Source organism: Myotis daubentonii, chromosome 7, assembly GCF_963259705.1.
Source record: "Myotis daubentonii chromosome 7, mMyoDau2.1, whole genome shotgun sequence".
Taxonomy (NCBI): domain Eukaryota; kingdom Metazoa; phylum Chordata; class Mammalia; order Chiroptera; family Vespertilionidae; genus Myotis; species Myotis daubentonii.
In genome coordinates this window covers 75,871,672-75,898,003 of record NC_081846.1, presented here as the reverse complement: position 1 = coordinate 75,898,003, position 26,332 = coordinate 75,871,672, and the positions used below count along the sequence as shown (strand labels likewise).

Below are 26,332 nucleotides of genomic sequence, written 5' to 3'. Positions count from 1 at the left end.
CTGGGGGCTGCCCGCATTCTGGGGCTCAGGGCCTTGCATTATTCCAAGCTGTGATTCTGCTCCCACATGTCCCTCTCCATCTCTGGCCTTTTGCCTTCCTCATACAGGGGCCCTTGTAATTATATTGGCCCACCTGCATAATCTAGGACCATCTCTTTCTTTAAAATCTGTAGCAATCACACTGCAGAGTTTCTTTTGGCATGTAAGGTAACATATTCACAGTTTCTCGAGATTAGAGTGTGGACCTCTTTCCTGGGCCATTATCAGCCAACCATAATGGACAAACAATAGGAAAAGCCCACTTAATAGAATAGAAAAATTGAGTGGTCACTAAAGATGTGAAAAGAATATAAATCTCAGTGGTAACCCAGAGAAGAAAATGCACTTTTTCAACAATTTGAAAAACTACATTTAATAATACCAAGCTTTGAACATGTAGGAAAAAAGAATGTTCACGATATTTAATACATTTGATACATGAATATGGTCCAACTCTGTGGGGAAACACGGGACTTGGCTGGAAAGTCTGTAAGGAGGATTCTACGAAAGATTGGGGGCCTCTAGGGGGACCTTGCAGAAGGCGGCAGCCCCTGCCTTGACTTTTCCAAACAAGTCCGCGCCGCCGGGTGTTTTGAGGTTCCTTTCATGCCATCTCTTAGGAAAGCAGCCTTCCTTCCTTACCTGGAAAGACTGCCATGAACCACGTGACCAAGCAAGGTACCAGGCTCTTTATCCAAGGGGCTTAAGGGCTTCACAGTCAATCTTTATTCCTGAGAGCTTCCTGGTGACATCCAGAGTCCTGGCATATCTCTCTCTCAGACATGACATTTCAGCAAAGTTTTGTTTAATAAAACCACAACTGGAAACTGACCTATGTCCTGTTATGAAGAAATCAGATTCTTACTAGATTCATGCAAACACATTTCTAAGAGAACAAGAATTACCAAAATTACAATTATTTTTAGTCCATTTAGTCCTATAATTAAATTCTTTTTCTCCTGATTTTTCTTGCCAGTTTTTCTATAAATCTAGATACTGTATAGAGTTCTAATAATTTTATCTAATTCAAGGGGATGATCTGAAAGTTTATTCTCAGAGATATGGAGCTTAAAATAAGTCGGAGTCCTTTCTATGAGTCTTCAGAAGATGTAACTTTTTTAAAAAACACATTATAATAAAACAGTGACTATCTCCAAATGAAAAGAAATTTAAAAGGACATGGTTATTGATTTGATTATAATGCAAATGGTATGGAATCCTGTCCTTTCTGCAAAACACAATATTCTACAATATCATGTTATAACAATGAGTTATAAATGAAAGCATGTTAAAATCTATTTAATATGTACATATAAATAGAATTTAATTATTATTTCTTTATTTGACAGAACTTCCCATATACCTTAAATATAAAATTTCTTTCATAAGGAAAGAAAGCCAATCTTAAAAATTCAAACCCTGGGAAGGTAGTCAAATATATTATACTAGAGGCCCGGTGCACAAAAATTTGTGCACTCAGGGGGAAGGGGAGGTCCCTCAGCCTGGCCTGTGCCCTCTAGCAGTCTGGGACCCCTCGGGAGATAACGACCTGCTGGCTTAGGCCTGCTCCCGGGTGTGGCATAGGGCAGGCCCAATCCCTAGGTGCAGCCCCTGGTCGGGCTCAGAGCAGGGCCGATTGGGGGGTTGTGGCATGACCCCCTGTCACACACAGAGCAGGGCCCAACATGGGGGTTGGGGCTCCGTACCCTGTCATGCACAGAGCAGGGCCCATCAGGGGGTTGGGGAGCTCCCCCCTGTCACGCACAGAGCAGGGCCCATCAGGGGGTTGAGGAGCTCCTCCCTGTCACTCACAGAGTAGGTCCGATAGGGGAGTTGGGGCACTGCCCGCTGTCACACACAGAGCAGGGCGGATCAGTGGGTTGGGGCGCCACCCTCTATCACCCACAGAGCAGGGCCAATCAGGGGATTGGGTCGCCGCCACTGTCACACTCAGGGCAGGGCTGATGGGGAGGTTATGGCTCTACCCCATCACACTCAGAGCAGAGCCCGTGGGGGGGTGGGGGAGGTTGGGGCACTGCCCTCTATCACCCACAGAGCAGGGCCGATCAGGGGGTTGGGGCACCGCCACTGTCACACTCAGGGCAGGGCTGATGGGGAGGTTATGGCTCTACCCCGTCACACACAGAGCAGGGCCCGTGCGGGGGAGGGGGACTTGGGGCGCCACACCCTGTCACACACAGAGCAGGGCCGATCAGGGTGTTTGGGCACTGCCCCATGTCATGCTGATCATGGTGCCGGGGGGCCTCACGGCTCTGCTGATCCCGGTGCTGGGAGGCATATTACCCTTTTACTATATAGGGTAGAGGCCTGGTGCATGGGTGGGGGCCGGCTCCTTTGCCCTGAAGGGTGTCCTGGATCAGGGTGGGGGTCCTCACTGGGGTGCCTGGCCAGCCTGGATGAGGGGATGATGGCTGTTTGCAGCTGGTCACACACCCTTCAGGGTGGGGGTCCCCACTAGGGTGCCTGGCAAGTCTGGGTGAGGGGCTGAGGGCTGTTTTCAGGCTGGGGGTGACTGAACTCCCAAACGCTCCTTTATTCCTTTTTTTTTTTTTTTTTTTATTCTGGGCCAGCTTTAGCTTGAGGCTTGGCTCCAGCTCTTAGGCCTCTGCGGCTGAAAGTAGGTTTCTGGCCTTTGCTTACAATGTTGCAATCCTGCTGGCTGAAGTCTGGTGGTATTTGTTACAGAGTTTCTTAAACTGCAGGCTCAGAGGCCTGCAGCCACAGGCGGGGAACGTTGGTTTCCTCCAACGATCCTCCGTCACTGAGGCAAGCAAGCCTCATGTTAGTTTCAAGCTGCCTGGCTGCCGGCCGCCATCTTGGCTGACAGTTAATTTGCATATCTCACTGATTAGCCAATGAAAAGGGTAGCGGTCGTACGCCAATTACCATGTTTCTCTTTTATTAGTGTAGATTGTTGTATATTATTATTATTATTATTATTATTATTATTATTAAACAGTATTAAGTAATCTTTTTATTTAAAGTAATAAACTTCCTGATTGACATAACATAATAATTCTAATAATATATATAAAGCCATTGCTTCCTAGGGAAATACAGAAAAAAACTTTTTTACCTTACTTTCAGAAATAGGCTTATTTTTCCAATGGAAAACATACTTACATTCTTGTTTTTTTAAATACATTTTATTGATTTTTTACAGAGAGGAAGGGAGAGGGATAGAGAGTTTGAAACATCGATGAGAAAGGAACATCGATCAGCTGGCTCTTGCACACCCCCTCCTGGGGATGTGCCCGCAACCAAGATACATGCCCTTGACCAGAATCGAACCTGGGACCCTTCAATCCGCAGGCCGACCCTCCATCCACTGAGCCAAACCGGTTAGGGCCATACTTACATTCTTAAGCATAACAAAGATAGTGAATTCCTTAGCTGAGAAACAATTCCCTCAAACTTGGAAATCCCAAGCGGGCTCCAATGGCTTACTGCGCAGTTACTTTCATTTTCTTACTCTTCGTTTTTGAGGGTTCTACTGTGTTTCCTTGCATTCCTAGCTCCTCACATGGGACGCCACTTTGCCGGGACTGACTGGCAGACCTTGAGCAACAGATGAATAAGTACTCTGACACACAATTCTGTGAAAGAGAAGGCTAAAGGGCTGTTTTGCTTTGGGAGCAAACAGCCTTGATTGCCTGCCTCCTTAGGCTCTTTTTGTAACAACAGCTTGAACTAAAATTAACTATTAGATACTATCAGTCGGGTAAGCATCCTTGAGAAAGCACATGCTTCTACAAGGTTGGGTCTAAAAGACGAAACATGGAGATTTTAGCAAAACACACGAGGGCTCGGACTTGTTTGGAAAAGTCAAGGCAGGACTGCCACCTTTGGCAAGGTCCCCCTTAGAGACCCCCTACCTTTCCGAGAATCCTCTTTACAGACTTTCCAACCAGGTCTGGTGCTTCCCCACACAATCCAGGCAAACATAGTAGGGAAAATTTATCACACATGTGTAACAAATAGACACATGTAAAGGAGTTTCAATATATAATCCTGTGGAATTGCAAGAAATTAGGCAAACCAAAGGGTGCGCTAATGGGAGACTGAATACATATAAGTTGGAATGTGACTAATAAAAAGAAATGACCATTTTCTGCATTTATCAACATAGACTAGAGCAGCGGTTCTCAACCTGTGGGCCACGACCCCTTTGGCGGTCAAATGACCCTTTCACAGGGGTCGCGTAAGACCATCCTGCATATCAGATATTTACATTACGATTCATAACAGTAGCAAAATTACAGTTATGAAGTAGCAATGGAAATAATTTTATGGTTGGGGTCACAACATGAGGAAATGTATTTAAAGGGCCAGAAGATTGAGAACCACTGGACTAGAGGCTCAGTGCACAAAATTTGTGCATGGATAGGGTCCCTAGACCTGGCTGGTGATCAGGGCTGATCTGTGGGGCCACCAGCAGGGTGATTGGGACCCCTGCTCGCACCCGCCCTGGCTGGCCTGGCACCACCCACTTGTCAGCACCGCCCCCTACTGCCGCCGCTGCTGGTTGGGGCCTGCAGGCTGGGGACAGCTGCTGCATTGAATGTCTGCCTCCTGATGGTCAGTGTGCATCATAGTGACTGGTTATTCCCTGGGTCGTTCTGCAGTTCAGTCAATTTGCATATTAGGATTTTATATAGACAGATTTAGAAGTCAGAATATTAAGTAAGGGAAACAATTTCCAGAGTCATCCTATATAATAAAGAGGGACTATGCAAATTGACTGTCACTGCGCCACAAAGATGGTGGCTCCCACAGTGGAGGGGGAGATGGTTTCTTTAACACAAGATGGCTGTACCCACAATGGAGGCCGAGTTCCCGTAATGAGTCTTAATGAGCAATCAGCAGGGACCTGAAGCTGTGCCCCCCCCCACACACCCCATGGGCCTTGACAGGGGACCTCAGGCTGCTCCCCCTGCCCTGGTGCCAGGCCAAGGGACATAAGGTCATGCCCCCCACCTGGCAGGGCTTGATAGGGGACCTGAGGCCATGACCCCCACCCGGCAGTGCTTGACGGGGGACCTCAAATCGGAGGAAGATTTTCATATACATTTTACTAATTTTCTTTCATCTCTGACACTTCTATTATAGAGAAAGGGCAAATAGCAATATTAAAATATTTCCTCTAATCCTTTTAATGTGCATGAATTTCATGCACCAGGTCACTAGTATGTATAATAAAACAACATTTTTTTTTTTTTATAAAACAACATTTAAGCAAAGGTTTTAAAAAAATGTGAAACAGCGAGTGCTGCATGCTATTTATGAACATATACATGTAGTTATAACTATAAAAACATGGTAGAGAATAATACAAATCAATTTTAGGACAGTGGCTATGTCTGGGGAAATAGATGGAATTGAGATTGCAAAGAACACAGGAAATTTCACCTAAATTTGTAATTATTTATTTATTTAATGAAATCTGAAGTAGATGTTGGCCTTTTCTAATAAAGAATGAGATTATTTATTATATTACTCTTCTTTTCTGAATGCTTGAGATATTTAATTTTATTTTAAAGTAGTAATTGAAGTGTTAGTGAAGTGAGGGTACTTTTCTGGTGATTTTTTTCTTATAACAACCCCTGTCCTTATTTTGTAAGTAAAAAGATTTCCTTACATTTCTAGAGGAAGTAAGAATTACTAGAATAATTTTTAGTTTCACAATTTCCTTTACAATTGAATACTTGAAAAGTAATTTATAAATGACAACGAGCTCTGTAAATGTCAAGTAGGTACAATTACTGTACTATCTCTTTAAAAGATAAATCAACAGAATATGTTTGTTTTATTAAAAAGGTGCACCACCTTCTCTGAAAGGGTCACATCATTTGCATACCATTCTAAATTATCAACTTAAAAATTAGCCTGCTGTATTTGGTCAAACATTTAATTAACTCACCCCTAATGCCTTGGCAGGGCCAGACTAAAAAATGCTTTCTTGGGCCTCATACAGCTGTGGGCTGGATGTTCCCCACCCTGGTGTAGTACAAGGTGATTCTGCTTACACTCAGGGTCACCACAACTCTGGGGTGTGAGCAGATCACGTTTTATTATTCTGTCTTTCCCTGCAGTTATGAAACCAAGCAGTCAAGAAACTAAGGTCATGATAATGTGATACAACATTCAGGACCCAGATATTTCCGATTCACAATTTAATTCTGATTCAATAATCTAGTAAAATGAAATCTCATGGATCAAATTAGACCAGAGTCCTGTGTGATACCTTTTATGATTACTTTTTTTTTTATTAACTAAGGAGGCTGGTTAGTGAAAAAAACAACAAACACTAAAACAAGTAAATATCTAATCAACAGAACATATCCCCTTTCTAATTCCAATAATTAGGAGCCCTTTCCCAAAGTACAAGAATACTTGAATAAGCCCAGCCACTCCATGCAAGTGCTTGTACTATTGGAATCCTATTATTCATCCTACTGTCTAATGGCATGGGCCATTTCGGGGAAGATGAGCAACAGAGAATGAAAGTTGGTAAATGGGAAGAAACAAACCACCACTTCAGTTGTAGACAGAGAACTGCATACTGTGAGATCTTCTTAATAAAAGGAAGCAGAAATCCACCTTGGAAATTGAAATTCTTTCTAAAAACATACACAAATCGAAAAGCTTTAAATTTCTTTATTAGTTTGCTAGTGCTGCCTGAACAAATGACCACAGACTAGGTTCTTCAACAGTTGGCATTACTTTTCTCACACTTATGAGGCTGGAAAGTCCAAAATCAGGTGCCAGCAGGGTTGGTTTCTTCTGGGCCTCTGTGCTTGGTTTGTAGAAGGTTGCCTTCTCTCTATAGCCTTCCCTCTCTGTGTCCTCATGTCTTCAAATAAGGACACCAGTCATATTAGATGAGGGCCCACTCTAGTGACCTCATTTTAACTTAATTCATTCTTTAAGGACTTCATCTTCATGTACAGACACATCTGAGTTACTGGAGTTAGGACTTGGGGATGGGGCATCTCAGTCAATAGCAATTTCTGAAAAGTGTCCCTTTCTCCCTACCTGCGTGTTGCGCAGTGAGTACATTCTGTATTAGTAGGATATTTTCAAGGGAGGTTCTTCTCATTGTGCCTTGATTCCAAGCCCCCAGAAGGTCCCATTGGAAAGAGTAGTGGTAATGAAGTATACATTGCCTTTTTCATTTGGAAGGAAATAATATGATCTGAATAGATTTCAAAATACTACTGGACCAAAGGATTCTCTTATATTAGTGTGACTTTTGGAAGACACACTAACTCCCCCTGGCTTCATGTAGGATATCAGTATAGAAGTCTCACTATGATTTGTTCATCAGAATGGTCACATGTGTTATTTTCCCCTTTCACATCACCTTCTGTAATCCATTTTTCTGTTGGTGGCTCCCTTATCTACATATTTTCCCAAGTCAGAAACTTAGAATTATTTTAATACTTCTTTCCTTTTTTTGGATACATTACCAAACTCTGTCTATAGCTCATCCTATATAATAAAAGGCTAATATGCAAATTGACCAAACGGCAGAACAACTGGTCACTATGACACACACTGACCACCAGGGAGTAGACGCTCAACAGAGGAGCTGCCCCTTGATGGTCAGTGTGCCCCCACAGTGGGAGCGCCACTCAGCCAGAAGCTGGGCTCATGGTTGGCAAATGCAGTGGAGTGCAGTGGAGGTGTCAGGAGCCTCTCCTGCCTCTGCAGCAGCGCTAAGGATGTCCAACTGCCATGCTGAGGGACTCCCACTTCCCCCCTCCCCCAAGTGCACGAATCTCATGCACCGGGCCTCTAGTTATTCCATAAGATACCATAAGCCCTTTGTTTGATTTTGTATTCCTATCAAAATTATCCTTCCCCATCTCCCCCAGAAGTAAAGGATACCTTTGATTGAATATAGGAAAGGTTAACGCCAAGAAAGTAAAAGGAATGTATGCCAATCAATATTTGAAATATTACCTTGCTATGTGAGTCTGTTTTCCTTCATTTAAAATTATTTAATGTTCAATTAAATACAAATTTCTTAGCTCTTGATAAGAAGCCTTTTAAGACATACTTTTGAAGAACCCACATACCTATTATCTATTTACTTTCCTCTTTGTACTTGATGCTTCATAATTTGAAAAATTTATGACAATTGACAAGCTGGCTTTTACTTTCCTCCAGTGGTATGCCTGTAAATGTTTAAGTACCAGTCTTTAGGTGTCAGGGGCTTGATCTGTAGCATTTGCTGATATTTGTAGTATAAATCCTCCCACTGTGACCCATTTTAAGTGACTTACATGAAGTCAACTGGCTTGAAAAATTCTTGAAAATGTAATAGTTGGTTCTTATAAAACAGTATTTCCAGCTCTGGCATACCACTGGTTTTCAGCCCCACAAAGTGTTATATCAAGTCTTTAATATTCACTTTTCCTAACTTAGTCTTCTTTCTGTGCCTGAGAAATTCCTACTAATCTTTAAAAATACAGCTCAGATGTCCTCTCTTAGAATGCCCCCTCCACCTCCACCGCTGCCTTTCCAGGTGGCCCAACATTGCCTCATTATTGTTTGTCCTCATCACTAATTATAAATGCTTTTACATTGAATTCATCACATTATTTTATTTCTTTACCTGCTTCTCAATTAGATTGCTAGTATTTGATAGCACTCAGATTTTATAGATGAGGAAATTGCTGCTCAGAGCCTAAAAGTGTAAGGAAACATCATATATGTTCTGTGTGTGTGTGTGTGTGTGTGTGTGTGTGTGAGTTTTATATAACCTAGTATTTAAGAGAATGGATAGCTGAATACTCTAAAGCTTACATTTACCTTTGTTTGACCTTAGACCAATGTTTTAGCTTTCCTAAGCAAAGGATTTTTCATCTATAAATAGCCATGATAATATGTGAGCTCAACGCTGGTTTGGCTCAGTAGATAGAGCATTAACCTGTGGTCTGAATGGTCCCAGGTTCAATTCTGGTCAAGGGCACATGCCTAGGTTGCAGGCTCGATTCCCAGTAGGGGGTGTGCAGGAGACAGCCAATCAATGATTCTCATCATTGATGTTTCTATCTCTCTCTTCCTCTTCCTTCCTGTCTGAAATCAATAAAAAAAATTAAAAAAATATGTGAGCTCATGAGGTTGTGGAAGTGCCTGTGAAGTGCAGCAGTGTGTGCCACCTGGGGACCAGTCAATAAATGGTAACTGTAGGCTATCTCCTAAGTGAAACACTTAGACGATCCTGCATTATAAATATAAGATATACTCACCTACATATGTGTCTTGCTAGATCGAAATAAGTTCAGTTTCAAATGAAAGAGAGCGTGCATTTTTTAAATGCCCATCTTTCCATTTTTTATCATGGTGCCTATAACATTATTTAAATCCTCAAATTTGAACACATAAACCACATTTAATTTTTTTTCTTTAATTATAGGCACTTCATAGTGTTGGTTGCATCGGTTTAATCGGTGGCTGACTGTTTTCTGCTTATGTCCCTTTAGCCTTTGCATGAAAGACTCCTTCCCTTTGACTGTCCAGTCCTGCATCATGCCGAAAGACTGTGAGACCACCGAGTGGTCCTCCTGGGGTCCCTGCTCTAAGACGTGTCATTCAGGGAGCCTCTCGCCGGGATTCAGGAGCAGGAGCCGGAATGTGAAGCACATTGCTATCGGAGGTGGAAGGCAGTGCCCTGAACTTCTGGAGAAACAGGCCTGCATTGTCGAAGGAGAAAGTTTGCAGCCGTGTCCCAGGTACTGTGCGTCCTGTGGTGTGAGTATTCAGGTTTCAATAAAACCTCATGTTATGTGATTTAGGGATGTTACAATAACAACAGGATCCATGACTCATATGTGTTGAGTCTTTACTCAATGCAGAGTTCCATGCTAGTGTAACACAGTAGGTTAAGAGCATGGGCTTTGGTACCGATTTTCTAGGTTCCAATCCTATTTCTGCGACTTTCTCATTATGTGAATTTCAGCAACTGACTAAATTCTAGTGTCTAGTTTATATCTCTACTAGCAGTATTTCATTCATCACCTGGCACATAATAAATGCTCAATGACTGTTAGTTATCATTACCTGACATGTGATGCCTAACACTTTTAACAACCTAAGAAACCATTCATAGTATCTTCATTTTGCAAGTGAGGACATGACTGCTCAGAGAGATTAAATAATCCTTGAGGTTATAAAATTAATGAGTGGGAGTACCCCTTTTTTAATTCAGTTCTGCCTCCAGACCTAAATGCCATCCTGTGGTATTCTATTACATCCCCCAGGAGCCAGAGGATGTTGGACATAAGGTTACCACCTATTAGTAGCTATATTTTAACATCTTGATATTGGTTATTTTTTTTCTGGCTACATAGGCTTTGGGCAAGACATCCAGTGTATTTTTCTTTGTGTGGTTGGCTCATGATGGGCCCGGTCGGATAATCATGGAAATCATTCATGGCTGGTTGTTCAGAGTGGGTTTGGGATGGATTTATGGTAACTCCTATTAGACAGCTGCCCTGAAGTATATCTGCTAAATCTGCAGGTATTTGAGATAGACCTGTCCTATAGTTTCTAAGATATGAGAATCATTTTCCCAGCAAAAATGAAATGAGGCAAAACAAATAGCTTCTTGTAGTAATAAATCACATGTCGATATGGGAAGGGTAGTGGGTTACAAACTCAATAGGTGTTTTGATGGACCTGGCTATTTCTTAAACTTGAAATGATGTGCGTATTGGGTGGTGAGGGTAAATAAGGGAGCCAGTTTCTCTTGTCACATTCTTAGCTACTCACCTCCTATGCCTCCCTATTGATATCAGTGTAGATTTAGCATACTCTTTACATACTGATTGCTTATGTTTTTACTATGATGACTGTTAGGGTTGGGGCAATGTTATGGCAATGAAAGAATTAACAACTGAGAGAACAGATGCAGAGAGGAAATTTATTTTACTTTTCAAGGAGGAAAGGGCTGGTGTATTGCTACTCAATACAGGGCAAGCTTGTACTTTTAAAGAGCATCCAGTTGCTGTTGCTAGGTGATAAGGAAGGGAGGGTAATTGTGTTGAAGTTAATCAGATTGGGGGGCGGGGTTGTGTTGAAAAGTTTCAGTTTGCTTTCCAGGAGACAGTCCTGCAAATGTCCTACGGTGGTCTCTTTATCAACTTCCTTCAAGCCTGTAAAACGTGCTTAGAGAAATTGTTATGAAGAGTTCAAAAGAGGCTTGTCTGAAGGGGAGGGAGAAGGGAACTTTGTATTAACTGGAGAGTCTTTGGTGCAAATTATCTTGGAGTTGTTAAAACAGCAGGGTGGAGGGGGGTACAGAATGCAACCTTGAGAGTAGTCTTAATTTGTTCTACAGTTTGCACAGAGGAGCCAACAATCTTGGGACTTAATTACCAGGTGCTTCTTATAAGTTGTGGAAAGGCCACAGCAAAGAAAAGGAGAGGCCTTTTTTTCTGTCCTTATAATGACCCCTTAGATTCTGATTATTTTTACCTCAAAAGCAGACAGTAGGTGCATTTTATGATTCTTTACAGATTACGATATCTCACAGAATTTTCCCTCGTTTTGTTGAGTACATGTCCTATCTTTCAAATCACTAATTTTGGGGCAAAGCATGGTATTGGAAACAGCATAAAATGTGGGATCTCTGTCCTTGAAGTTGGATAGACCTGGATTAAAATGGCATCACCATCACTTATTAACTGCGTGTCCTTGGACAAACTGTACAATTTCTCTAAGATATTTAAGACTTTAGCCCAGCTGGTGTTGCTCATTGATTGAGCTTCAATCCATGAACCAGGAGGTCATGGTTCAATTTCTATTGTGGCGAATGCCTGGGCTGTGGGCTTGATTCTCATCCAGTAGCAGGTGTGCAGCAGGCAGCTGATTGATGATTCTCTCATCAGTGATGTTTCTCTTTCCCTTTCCCTTCCTCCCTCTGAAATCAACATATATATATATATATATATATATATATATATATATATATATATATATATATATATATATATATATGTCTAATTATGCTACCTATGTTAAAAAGCTACATACCAGATATGTAAAATGTTAGTCCCAGTGAGAACAGTGACCTTTATTATTGCTATTTTGTGGTATTCTGATTTCCTTCAGAAGGAGAATCTCTCTTTCCATATAAGCCATACTGTGGTAATTAATTGTGGGTAATTTGGAAATCTTTTTTCCCCCTATGGAGGCAAAATTCAGAAATGTTCTCAATGGTGAACTTCCAGAAATTGAATCTGGTTTTAGTGTTGACCTTGATATTGATGACTTTTTTCTTCATTCTTTTCATGGAAGAAATGATGTCTTCCAGATATTTTAAATATTATTTTGATTTATAGACATCACTCCACTTTTCCTTCTTTGTTGATAACTATTACAATTCTCTTGGAAGTCAGGGTGGTGCCTTCCTGAGGTTGCAAAGAAAGTTGACTTTCATCTACATTTGTTAAATAGTCACTGCACTTATTGAGACTTACAAAGTCAGAGATTCTGTAAAGATCTTTTAGAATAACACAGTTTATCATCCAAAGGCAAACTTTGAGAGTAAAAGGAATATACATTTGCCGGAAGCTGGTCCATCCTTGCTGCTTGACACAGTTGCTGCAGGGAAGAAACACCTGCACAGCATATGTTTCAAGGGACCTGGCGTATATGGCATACTGTTCTTAATATGTTTGCTCTCCTTCTTGGAGCTATGTGTTTTAACCAAGGTCACCTCTCCCAGGTTGTTTCCCCAGGTGGGGATTTTTCCCTGAAGTTAAGGAGGGAATAAAACCCCTTAAAGTTAATCACTTTAACTATGAACAATCACCCTTATGCTACATAATATTTACTCCATGGAATGGAGATAAGAAAGGCCCTAACCTTTGGAATAGAAATTGACAGGATTAAAATCAACTGGTATAAATACAGATGTAACAAGACAATAAATGACAGAACCTGGCTGGAGAACCTAGACAGAACTTGGCTGGAGATCCTGGCTAGAGATCCTGGGTAGGCTGCTGATCAACTGAACGCTGTCTCCGTATCATTCCTTCTTCGCTGACTCCGTCCACACTTTTGGGGACCCCTGGACCTGCTGGGGTTGGACCCCAACTTACATTGGTATTGTTCAGATTCAAGTTGAGGACCATGTGGCTCTGAAGTTAGTGTTCTTTCCACTAAAGGACAATTTCATGATATTCACAGTGAAGACATACCAAGATATGGGTGTATATATACATAAACATATATTCATATGTATCATTTATCCCCCCAAATGGGAATGGCAATTATTCAATATGTACCCAATATGAATTTCTCTATTGATCTTCATTTCATTGTACCTCAACATCTGAAAATAGAGGCTGAAACATTATATTGGTGATGAACCTGGCTCCCTAGTTCTGCTACTTGATGATGTTACTGAACTTGACATTTTTTATTTATTTAAAATTTTTAGAAGAGAATTATTTATTTATTTAGAGAAATATGGATTTGTTGTTCCACTTGATTATTCATTCATTTGTTGATTCTTGTACAGTCTCTGAACGGGGACTGAACCCATATCCCTGGTGTATCAGGATGACACTCACCAACTGAGCTACCTGGCCGGGGTGAGTTTGACATTTTTTTAAAACCTTTTCAAATATGCCGAAACTGGTTTGGCTCAGTGGATAGAGCGTCGGTCTGCAGACTGAAAGGTCCCAGGTTCGATTCTGGTCAAGGGCATGTACCTGGGTTGCGGGCACGTCCCCAGTGGGAGATGTGCAGGAGGCAGCTGAGGCAGCTGATAGGTGTTTCTCTCTAATTGATGTTTCTGGCTTTCTGTCTCTCTCCCTTCCTCTCTGTGAAAAATCAATAAAAAATATATTAAAAAAAAACAAACAAAAACCTTTTCAAATAGTGAATTTGCAGGAAAAGTGAATCTTTGAAAATTCCCTGAATACTAATCAATGTTTCTAGGGAGAATGTTGTGCTAATGAAAGATTCCACTTGGTGGTAGAAAGGACAAGGCATACATAACAGCAACACAGTTAACATTGGCTGACATTCTTATTTGTCTGCAATCTGAGCTGTGGCCTCTACCACAGGAAAGAATAAAAGCTGTCTACAAACTTGTTTCTATTTTGACATTGGTGATTAAAATTCATTGTAAACAAGGGAAATGGGAGCAAAAATCTATTAGGTATCAAAAATGCCTATTTTTCCTTTCCCAGAATTCATGACCAATTCATATGCATCAAGCAATTTCATTCACCAAGTTTCTCTCCAGCAGGTAAATGTACATTTCTATGCCTTTTCATAGTGTTTCTTAAAACTCTCTTAGAATGTGGTTTGGCTTTTATCCTTCTACCGTCTTTGCTGTAGGACACATGTTCATTCATTCAGTAAATACACAATGAGCTCTTTCTGTGTGTCAAACACTGTTGTAAGTGTTTGGGATACATCAAAGAATAAAATATAGTTCCCTCTTCATCATGGGACTTAAATTTTAGTAAAGATACACCAAGTAAATATAATACATTAAATAAACTATGTTTGTATGAGCTGTGGAAAAAGTAAGATAATTGAGCCAGGGAAAGATTGAGGCTTATGGGATGCTGTGATGGGGGTCATCTCAGGGTATAGAATTAAACAGGGTTATTAGAGAAGTCTCATTTGAACAGGCAGCATTTGGATACAAAGGGGAGGGGGGGAATGCTGGGGTCCAGCCCCAGCTGGTCCAGGGGTCCCCAAAGGTGGGGACGGAGTCGGCGAAGAAGGAATGACACAGAGACAGCGTCCAGTTGATCAGCAGCCTAGCCAGGATCTCTAGCCAGGATCTCCAGCCAAGTTCTGTTCAGGATCTCAAGTGAAGTTCTGGTTAGGATCTCCAGCCAGGTTCTGTGTCCATGTTCCCTTGCTAGGTTCTCCAGCCAGGTTCTTCAGGTTCTCCAGCCAGGTTCTGTCACCAGATTCTGTAGCCAGGTTCTGTCTCTAGGTTCTTCAACCAGGTTCTCTCACTAGGTTCTGTCTCTAGGTTCTGAGGCCAGTTTCTGTCCAGGATCTTTTGCCATGTTCTCTCACTAGGTTCTGTCTCTAGGTTCTGTGTAGGTTCTGTGTCTAGGTTCTGTGTCCTGTTGTCTTGTTACATCTGTATTTATACCAGTTGATTCCAATCCTATCAATCTCTATTCCAAAGGTTAGGGCGTTTCTTATCTCCATTCCAGGGAGTAAAGATTATGTAGCTTAAGCATGATTGTTCATAGTTAGTGATTAATTACCCGCCTGGCACTTAGTTAAGGGGTTTTGTTCCCTCCCTAACTTCAGGGGAAAATCCCTGCCTGGGGAAACAACCTTTCTCAGAGAGGTGACCTCGGTTAAAACACATAGTGCCAAGAAGGTGAGCAAACATATTAAGAACAGTATGCCATATATGCCAGGTCCCTTGAAACAGCAAGGATGGACCGGCTCCCGGCAGGGGAACTTAAAGGAAGTAAGGAAATCTGCCATTTATGTAATTTGGGGAAGAATATTTTTTTCAAGAAAAGGGTAGTGCTAGAAAGGGTTCTAGTTTCTGTATATGAATACTGAATAGCATTGGTGCTACTTAGTCATTCATAGACCATCATTTTAACTCAAAACACTGTGAATGCCAGTTCCTAAGGCATCATTCCATAAAAGGGATACTTTGGAAGTTGCGTTGGGGCAACCAACTTAAGTTGAAAGGAGATAGACTAGTATATGTTGTGCTAACTTGGGAAATTTTAGCTCTATCAGGGAGTTAGCTTTGTGTATAGCCTTAAACTTATTTCAAGGGTTTGCTATATTTGACCAAGACATACATAGCCAAGATACCCCTTCCTCCATCATTATACAGTCTACTTGTAATTTTTTGCTCTGCCCCAACATAACACTAAGCACTCAAATTGTATATTAAGGGGTGGGGATAGGAATAAGAGAGGGGATAACATTTGCATGTCACTTGCCACATTTTTTCTCATTGTGTTTATCTCCTACCGTTGACCTTTAAGACCTTAGGCATTATGTTATTCTTTTATTTCAAAATACTGAAATACAAGGAACCTTGGTTCCTATGTTCTGCTTAACAACTAAATTATTAGATCCTGATGCAGCTAAGAGGAAGGTGAAAAGCATTAGAAGACCATAAATGGTCAGATGGTCCTGTTTACTAGATAGCATAGGAAAGTCAGAGGATGCAGGGACTATAATATCTAAAATATTTAATGTCAGAGATCTTAGACATGACCTGAAGCTGAAACAGCTCTGACTCCAAATCCCATGTATTTAAGTAGAGCCCATTCTGGTTGAAGACATGGTAGCACACTAGAATATTGCAAAACATCAGCTGCAGGTAACCTTCTTGAGAGTGGCAGCTCAGATGACCTCCCTAAAAAGGAGGCAACAGAGTTCATGCAGAACTGACTATTCTACCTCGGAACTGATCATTTAGAGTTTGAAATAAAATACGAGATAGCACTAGTGAAAGGTGACAGTGACCAATGTAGAGTGAAAATCTTAAAAGATCTCAAGGCAGAAGCTGTGTGGCTGACTGTATTATATAGACTGTGTGATATTACCACACAGAAGAGCCAGTATGTAAAACATTGCTTCAATAGTTGAGCCTTGCATTGAATAGATAAAAACTCTTATAATCCACCCCTCCTTGTCTCTGATATGGATGAGTTTATTCTTATTATGGGTAATCTAGAAATTCTTCATGAAAAGTTAATCTCTGCAGACTCAGATTAAGACTTCTGAGTCTCCTGCAGCTACTTTAATTCCCTTATAAAACAAGCCCCTGTCTCCTTAAGTTCTCTCTAAGGACCTGACACCAATTTCAAATGTTCTAGATAAAATCATCTTTTCTCCAGATCTTTTTAGATGGATATTGAAGCCAGGGAGAGAGTCAAGGGGAAGGGGGGCATTTAAAAGCTGGCTCAATTGTTGACTTCCTTCATCCATTGGAACAAAGTTAGTACTGGGGGTGACATGTCATGAAGGAATGTTTGTTCACCACCTGCTTCAGCCTGAAACTGTGCAGTTTGGGAAACTGAAAACTTTACTTTTGTGATCGCTTAGTTTATTCATCTTAGGAATCTAGTGTACTGAGAAAAACAAATATAACTTGATCTCACTTATGTGTGGAATCTAATGAACAAAATGAATTGACCAACAAAATAAGACCGAAAGCATGGAGGCATTGAACAGACTGATACACCTCGATGTGGGGTTGGGGGACCAGAAGACATAAACCAAAGAACTTATATGCATAGCCCATGGACACGGGCAATAGGGTAGTGAAGACCTGCAGGGGTGGGGGTGGTATGGGCTTGGAGGAGGAAGTAAAGGGGGGAAATAAGAGATATCTGTAATACTATCAATAATGAAAAATATATTTTTTAAAAAGAATCTAGTGTAGTATGCTTTTTAAAAACGAAAATGTCCAGAATATGGTAACCATATCCTCTAAGATTTTTTAATAGTAATGCTCCCACAATTCATTTTTATTTATTTATCATTTTCCTTTACTGTAGCATGGATAGCATCTATAAAAGTACCTGACTCATAGCAAATGCTCAATAAACAATGGATGGATGGATGGATGGATGGATGCTCAAATGTAGGACAGTTCTCAAACAATATGGTGCATAGAATACTTTATTTCATTCTTATACTTACAATATAATGTGTGTATGAAGGATCCAAAGCCATTTCTTATAAATAACAGCTGAATTTGGCATCACCAAGGAGGTCAAATGTGGACACTTACTCAGGGAAGAGAGGGACACACCAAGCTTGAGGTGGTCCCAGTGACCTTCTTGCTTTTGCTAACAATATGTCTGCCTTGCCAGCCAAGAAAAATTTCTGTTGTCATTGGTTATAAGAGTAGCACCAAAAGGGTGAGGAATGAGTTCAGATCTAAATTTGGAAAAGTTTGTCTTCCAAAACAGAACAGCATGTACATCACCGAACACATCTTCTCTATCTTCTTCCATTTTCCACAGCGCCCACGCCCGGTACATAGTAAGTGCAGCTTTTCTGCAGCAGCTGAGGGGTAGAGGGGTCATGGACTAGAACCCTCAGGGGAATCTGTTTTAGAAAATAAACAACTGTTTCAAAGTTATAAAGTGTTTCAACAGAAGGAAACTGATGCTTTTTATGGAGTCCACCTTTTGCTGATGCGTATAGTTTCATGAGTCCCCACTGTGCCACTTTAAGCCCTCCCGGATGGAATATTTGTTCCCCTGTTAGTGTAAGAAAGGTAGCGCACTGCTAAGTGCTGTGCATAGCGATAGAACTCTATTAATAATACATGTGTGGAGGTTGGCTAGCAAAGCCGTCTGCTGAAGAGCAAAGAGCTTTGCACTTCAGAGTAGCTTTCCATAATCAATAGTTCCACTCTATTCAATAAAAAATTACCAGAGCGTAAAATGTAGAAACCTTGATCGGTTCCCTTTATTTGGCTGTCTGTTCAGCAAAAAATGACAAGTTAATTCTTTCTAAATGCATTTACAACTTTAAAAGAACAACAGACATTATCATAAATTAGTCATGCTGCAGTAACTAATTTTTAACATACACACATTCAATTTGCATACCTCGCACCAGTGTTTCAAACCCAAGTGTGTTTGCAAAACATGCTTAGTCAAAACATGACCATTAACTAATGCAATTATTCTTTCAATCTGTCCTCATTAAATTACTTAAGATTCTGCCCCATGTTACTCTGCTTGGAGTCTAAGCCTTTAGAAGGAGAAAATAAATCTACTCTTTTTAAGTAAATCTAAGCCTTATAAAAGTGACAAAACCTGCATTCTAAAGGGCAGAATTTGCTATAAAATGCTGATGGTCCTGCCTTCCTATTGCTATCAGAATCACTTTAGGTTACATTAGTAGGATGGGGGAGGGGTGTTTTAAAAATAGTTGCTAAATGTGCCTGCTTTTCTAATTTTGGCTTTGCTAATTTAGGACATCACTGCTCATTACTTCACAGCAATTAATTAATTCCTTACCCTTTCTCCTCTCCCCACTTTCATTTGGAGGATAGTTTGATTGTGGGATTCCTTGGCTTAGCCAACAAAACTCTAAGGAAGATAAGCTGGCTACCATGGGTGATTGAACTTCAGGGCATTGAGCAGGCTTTTCTAATCCAGAATTTCTTTTTTAAAAAAATATATTTTATTGATTTTTTACAGAGAGGAAGGGAGAGGAATAGAGAGTTAGAAACATCGATGAGCTGGGCCTGTGGGGAGGAGGAGACGGGGAGAAGTTGGCCAGAGGGAGAAGTTGGCTGATCAGGGCTAGGTGGGCTGGGGGGAGGGATCGAGGGTGATTGGCCAGCAGGCCTCACCTGGGTGGGGGTGGGGCCGGCTGTGAGGAGGGGCTGTGGGTGGTGGGCCGGCTCCCCCCACCCCCGAATGGGGCTGGGGGAGGGACCAGGGGAGGTTGGCTGGCTAGCCCCACCCCTGATTGGTGTGGTGGGGGGCCCGATTGGCGGAGGAGCTGGCTGGGGGAGAGGCTGCGGGCTGATGGGATGGTGGGGGCTGATCAAATTTGGGGCCAGCCGGGGGGAGGGACTGAAGGAAGTTGGCCGGTTGGCCCCACCCCCCGATCAGAACTGTTCACTGGCCATAGTAGGCGTCATAGCGACCAGTCGTTTTCGTCGTTCTGGCGTTCTGGTTGCTGGCTTTATATATACATATATAGATGTATAATGTGAATATATTTATTTACCATTCCTTAGGAGTAGGCCAAAAGTATGGGAACATATTATGAAATTGGGTGATGAGTTTTAGGTATGAAAAAATGATTCAGAAAGCAGATTCTAGGAGGTAAATGAAGAAAAAACTGAGTTCCAGGGTTATACTCCATAGCTTCCCTGATGATTGGGTTCTTGTCCCCACTCCTGGGCTATCTCACCTAATAATTTAGTGCTATAATACTCAGAGTAAAATCAATTTGGGAGCATCATTCACTCCTCTCTTTCTCTCCCATCCACATCTAAGTCAATAGAAGGTGATCTCCACCTTCACAGTATGTCCAGAATTTGATCACTTCTCACCATATTGATTGTGACTGTCCCAGTGGAAGCCACTATCTTTTTTTCTGGATCAGCAAAGGCCTCTAAACTTGTGCCCTCCCTTTCACCTCCTCATGGTCTATTCACTCATAGTTAGAGTGGTCCTTTAAAGCTGAAATTGCATCATCATATTACTGCTCTCCTCAAAATTTTCCAACAATTTCCTAGTGTATTTGGAATGGCTGATAAGGCTCTCTGTACCCTGGCTCTTGACCACACCTCATTTCCTATGATCTTCCCATCTTGACTCACCTGTCCCAATCACACTGGTTTCTGTACTTTCCTAGAAATGCCAAGTGCTCTCTCTCCCTGGGATCTTTGTTCTCTGCCTAGAAAATTATTTGCCTACTTACTCTGGTACTCACTCCGTCATTTTGTTCAGAATTCTGAGGACTTCTTTGGGCATGGCACTGAAATAGCTCTCTTCATCTCTCTTCTCTGCATTAGCTGAGGCCACGTTGTGTCTTGATGCATTTCTCTGTCTGCCTCTGTAGAAGATAACCTTTCCAAGGTCAATGTCTTGCTTACTACTATGTGCTTCTATTGTCTACAATTGTGTGTGTCACATAGTTAGAGCTCAATAATGAAAGAAAGGACAAATGAACACATGGTTAAGTGATTCACTTATTTTTTGGACAGTCCTGTTTCTTTTTCTAGGGAGTCCTGACTTTTACATACTTCCTGCCTTCAGTCTGTCATACATATATTTATGTTAACAACAATGTCCTTGTATGAATTGTCTTCCCTGAGTTATCAGCATTCCCCTTTTCAGAGGTTTGGGATTCCAGAGTGCCAGAGTGGCTATACGCTCTCTCACTTATAGTGGGGGCACTTGAGTTCTTTTCAGTGACTGGTGATGGCAAGTTTATCTAAGATTCAGAATCAACAGCGAGACATGTGGGGAATTTGTTTGCAGGATCTTGAAACGGCATTTTTTAAAGAAACGTCTGCTATAATTTTTAGTGGGAATTTCAACTTTTGTATTTATAGATCCTTTAATTTGGATTATATTTTGTTTCTCTCATTAACTTGTAATTATTTCTTGAAGTACTGAAATCTGACCCCGTGTCACCACAGTGCTCTAATTATAAAATACTTGGCTATAAAATATTCTCAAATTGCTTTTGTGTTTCCAATGCAAAATGTCATTGGTTAGTTTTTACCAACAGAGGATTTATTGTGCGTGTTTTTTTTGTTTTGTTTTGTTTTGATTTTTGTTTTGCTTCAGTCTAGAAAACACTTCCTCAGACCCAGGCTAACATTTGATTGTCCTCATAGTGACAAGGCTGATAGCTGAATTTGCTTCCTGCATCCTCTGATCAGCTTTCATTGGTTTGCCATTCACTATTTTAATCTACCAGATTGTCATTTCATTAAGAGGATGTGCTTTAGAATCAGACAAATCTGACTTTGTGTCCTGCTCTTCCACTTACTTAATTATGTGATCTTAGAAGAATAACTAAGCTTTTATGCCGATTCACCCATTTCTACAAGGGGGAAATAATAAAAAGGGGGAAATAATATTTTCCTGATAGGGTTGTTAGGAGGATTAAATGAAGTAATGCACCTAAATTTGTTAGTGACTGATCTGCCACACAGTGAGCAGGCAGACATTACTGGTTGTTAACTTGGGGGATATGTTCTGATACCTTAGTAGCCCAAATAAGTTAATGCCTTGTCCATCCTGTTCAGCTGAGCCCTTTGACAAGAGCAAATGGCTCCTACACAGTCATATTGGTAAGGAGCTGTGAGGATAATCTAATTTCATTCATTTCATGGCCCTCTGCTCTACTTGAGGCATTTCCACAATCAATTTCAAAGTATTGCTCATTCAAAGGGAGGTAGGACTCTGGCCTTTGAGAATCCCTGAATTTCCCTCCTGAGCAGAAGGACAAGATGAGGATGTGTTGAAAGGCATCCGAGTTGGGAGAGCGAGTGGAAAGGACCTGGTCTCTGGCACAGACTTAGCCGTTAAAGAGAGTGTCCCCGACGGTGGGAAAGCCAGGTTGTTCAGAGGCAGGACACCACTGCAAGGGCTTCTAAAGGAGAAAGTGAAGCTGAGTGAACTCCTTTGATGTCTCATTCTGTCAGATCCTGGAGACACTTGCCCAGGTCGGTGGAGTTCAGGATGACCGGTTTGCATGACGGCTGGGGGATTTGTGACTAAACGGAGATAGTGCTTTTGAAAAAATAAAGATAAAAGGATGAGAAAAGACTATGAAATGACCCTCATTTTCAAAAGGAACCGAGAAGTCCTTTACTGGCATGCTTCCTCCTCTGCCACTTGCTGGGTGGTGTTTGCTCTGAAGTGGGAAGCTATCTCTGAGCCACAATGAGAAATGTCTTATATTTCTTTAGAGAATTTGTCATTTGTGACTGAATGGAATTTGTGTGTCTTTGCTTAACGAGCTACCAACAGCGTTTTTGTTACCTTATACAAAACTAAAGTCATTAAACTTTCCTTTTCATTTTTCTCTAGAATGACTTCCGAAGTTCCTCCATGGCTAATTCTTGTAGGGTCATGGGAAATGAATTGAAAAGGCAATTCCTACAGCCGGGGCCATTCCTCTCAAACAAGTGAACAGATGACTGTGACGCTGTAATTCTGCACATTATTTCTTTTATTAGTATGCTCTTTGCCAAACTTTAGTTGCTGGAAGTTGCACAATGACATTCCTGAGTCCCTAATATTAGGACTATTGATAAAATCAATGAAATCCTCATACATAAAATGTGAATTGTGTGTGTATGTGTGTGTTTCCTGTGGCAGTGGGTGGGCAAAAGGCACATGTGAAGGACATAAGAAGAAAGGGAATCAATATTTATTGAATATTTATTATATGCCAGGTTCAACATTTGTGTTATTATTCCCATTTTACAGATGAGAAAACAGAACTGGGCCAAAGTCACATGACTAATAACTAAGTGGCAAGGCCTAGGGTCAGTTGGACCTTTGAGGCATGCTGGTCACCTCCACCACACTACCGTCTTTTTGCCTCTTATTTGCTGTCATAGGAGCCTTGGAGTCAGCTCACCCCCTCCTTAATAGCCAGAGAGCTATTCCAGGGAACCTTGGTAGGAAGAGGGTTTGAAATAAATTATTTATTTTTAACCATCCACTGCAGCACACCCCTGCATCATTGTGTCTTGACCTTGAATACAGAGCCACCTGTGCCCTAAGGCTCAGAGGCAGGAGGAACTAGCCTTGGCTTGAGTGGCCATAGAGAATATGAATCAAGAGGCAACTCTGAGCGAGTTAGAAAGGGCTTAGGAGCTTCACCCCTGGAGAAGGACTACCTCTGGGGAGAACCAAACTTCTCCCGGTCTCTCATGCCCAGGAATTAGGAAGGTAAAATTGTCTATGTTTACCAGCATAAGCAGGACCTACATTCTGTTCTCTAAACTCTTGCCCAGCCCACTCGTTTCCAAGCCTTGAAAACCATAGGAAAGTGAAGTAGCAAAGCAGAGGGAGAAGAGTTGTGTTACAACAAACTGCAATGGTTTATGCAAATCTTCTTTCTTTAGTGGGCTTTTCACAAAACTAATGATTCTCAGCTTTCAAGCCTTTTATTTTTTTATTATTTTTTTTTAATCCTCGCCCAAGGATATTTTTCCATTGATTTTCAGAGTGGAAGGGAGAGAACAAGGGGGATAGACAGAGAAAAACCTCAATGTGAGAGAAACATTGATTGGTTGCTTCCTACATGTGCCCTAACCTGGGCCAGGGATCGAACCCTAAGCCAAAGTACCTGATGGACTGGGATTCGAACCCTTAACCCTTTAGTGTGCAGGCCAACACTCTTACCACTGAGAAAAACTGGTTAGGGCTTTCAAACCTTGTAGAATGATGACATCTATTATGAGGAGTTCAGTTACCATTAGGTTTTCTTAGAGATCGGTCTCCTGATTTCAACATCTGTTGCTTGATTTAAATTTTATTCTTTTCATTAGGCCTGAGCCTTGGTGACATGTGCTTATTTTATCACCATTTGTTTTCTTTTAAACAATCACAAAGCTTAGATTTTTTTCCTGAAATCTGATATGGGATAACAGATATGAAAATGTTCTTAGGTTTCATTTATTGTTCCAGAAGTTAATGACTCTGTTGGTATTTATGTGAATGCCATGGAATTATATTAATACTGTGGGCTTGGGGAATGCTGTAGTAACCTGCAAAAGGAAATTCTGTCTGAAATCATTCTTCAGGTATGAGTGTAATGTTGTTACGGTTGTTTTGTTTTCTGCCAGATGTATGCAGAGTCCATTGTGTTTTCATTCCTTATTTGAGTGTGTGTTCATGTATGTATGTTTTTCTCTTAGTATGTATCTTAACTAGTTATAAGCCACAGGATATATTGCTAAGTAAGTGTAAATAACAGCATGTCAGCACATGTAAAAAAAGTACCCATCAATTAAATAAAGGGGAACTTCATTAACTCAGTTTTTTAATATGTGCAACCTTTCTCCCAGTGGGGTCAAACAGGTAGAAATACTTTCCTTTATCAAGAAAGTTAAAAAGTTGGAGGTCATTTCAGTCCATTAAAATTAATATATTCCTAGCTTCACACATTCAAACAGTATCCTATTCATTAAAAGAAGAAAGGCCAAATTTCACACCAAGTTATCTAGTATTTTGTGAAATGAGGCCCCATTACAAGTGCAGCTGCTATGAATGAGGCTCATGTGGTTTCCAACTCCTCCTAATTCTTTACTCTTATAGCTTCAAGGCTGAGAACATTCTAGTGTTTATCCATAGTTCCTTCCTTAACCTCATCTGGTTAGGATGGTTTTTCTCTAGGACATAAAAGGGATTTAGTGTTCCACGCCAGTGGACTTCCTTACCCATAGGCAATGATTTGGCCCTAGAAAGAGAGATTATTATGCACACTTGGTGTCATGACTTAGGTTTTCTTTAGAATTTTATATTTTCCTTACTTCTTCTTCTTCTTTTAAATAAATCAAACCAAACAGGTATTCCTGGAGGACTTCTGAGTGGAAAGAATGCCAAGTCTCTCTCCTCCTCGAGCAGCAGGACCCCCACTGGCCTGTGACGGGACCCGTGTGTGGAGGTGGGATCCAGACCCGGGCGGTGTACTGTGCCCAGAGCACACCAGCATCCACCGCACAGAGGGCCAAGGAAGGTAGGCAGCCAGTTCCAGGGACAGATGGTGCCACTGCCTGAAGGGCATCCAGCCTTCTCTCCTCAGATTCTTCTGAATGCAGTGGACCCTCAGCATTCACACATTTCATACTTGTTTTGTTGACTATTTGCAAATCATTCCTATATTCTGCCACTTTAATTTGGAATAAAGACAATAGCAATAATAAAAACAGCAGCCTCAAAGGATCATTGTGAAAGATCCTAACTGACTCACTCCACACTCTGAGAGGCTGGAGTGAGTCAGTTAGTAATGAATAATGGTATTGTTTTGTTTTGTTTTCAAGAGGTTTTTGGGCGTGTGAGTTTGTGAATGTGAAAATTTCTGCAGATGTATCACTTTTAAATGTTAAGGTCAATGTCAATTTATTGCCAAATTGACAATTTTAAATGTTATGAAAAGCAGAAGAAGAAACAATTTCTTCCACGGTAGGTTTTCTCCTGGGCAGGTGCAACCTTAGCACTAGTCCATTTGTTTCAGAGTTGGAGACAGTGATAACATATAGAGACTGAAAAACTGGCCCAGACTTACTTAGTCAATTGACTGAAAAGCAAAGAGTAGACGATATGCTTCTACCCTAGAAGAATGTGTGACATATCCCAACCACAGCAGTGCCCTCTGCTGAAGTGGTCAAGGTGGGGATGCTTTCTTGGGTGTGCACATACATTCTCTCCTGTGGAATTTAGTTAGGGAGGTAAGATCTGAGCTTTCTTGCTATGGAAATGCATCCTTTTTATCCTGTCAAGCTTTTCCTACCAGGTGCCTTTTTTTTTTTTTTTTTTGACATGGCCTTTTATTGTTCCAGGGGCTTCTGAGACCACAACCTTTGGGCGATGCTCCTTATAACTCACAGAGGAATAATCTTTACAGACTCCTGAGCATTTATTTCAACAATTGAAGTTATTTCCATATTTATAGGGTGAGGGCTATTTTAAAAGTGATAGTTACATTTTAATAAAATTTTTTAAAAGTGATAGTAAATTTTTCAAAGTGACAATTTACACAGGTTCTGGTCTAGGACAAAACATGACTATGC

At 41.1% G+C, this 26,332-nt stretch overlaps 1 protein-coding gene across 1 annotated transcript in view; it reads left to right on the top strand.

Moving 5' to 3' along the window:
- THSD7B (thrombospondin type 1 domain containing 7B) overlaps positions 1–26,332 on the top strand; it is a 747,617-nt gene that overhangs the window by 183,081 nt on the left and 538,204 nt on the right. Inside the window, exons 3-4 of the mRNA XM_059702510.1 lie at positions 9,552–9,800; positions 25,109–25,278. Coding sequence (XP_059558493.1) covers positions 9,552–9,800; positions 25,109–25,278 — 419 coding nt within the window. The remainder of the gene's footprint in view (positions 1–9,551; positions 9,801–25,108; positions 25,279–26,332) is intronic.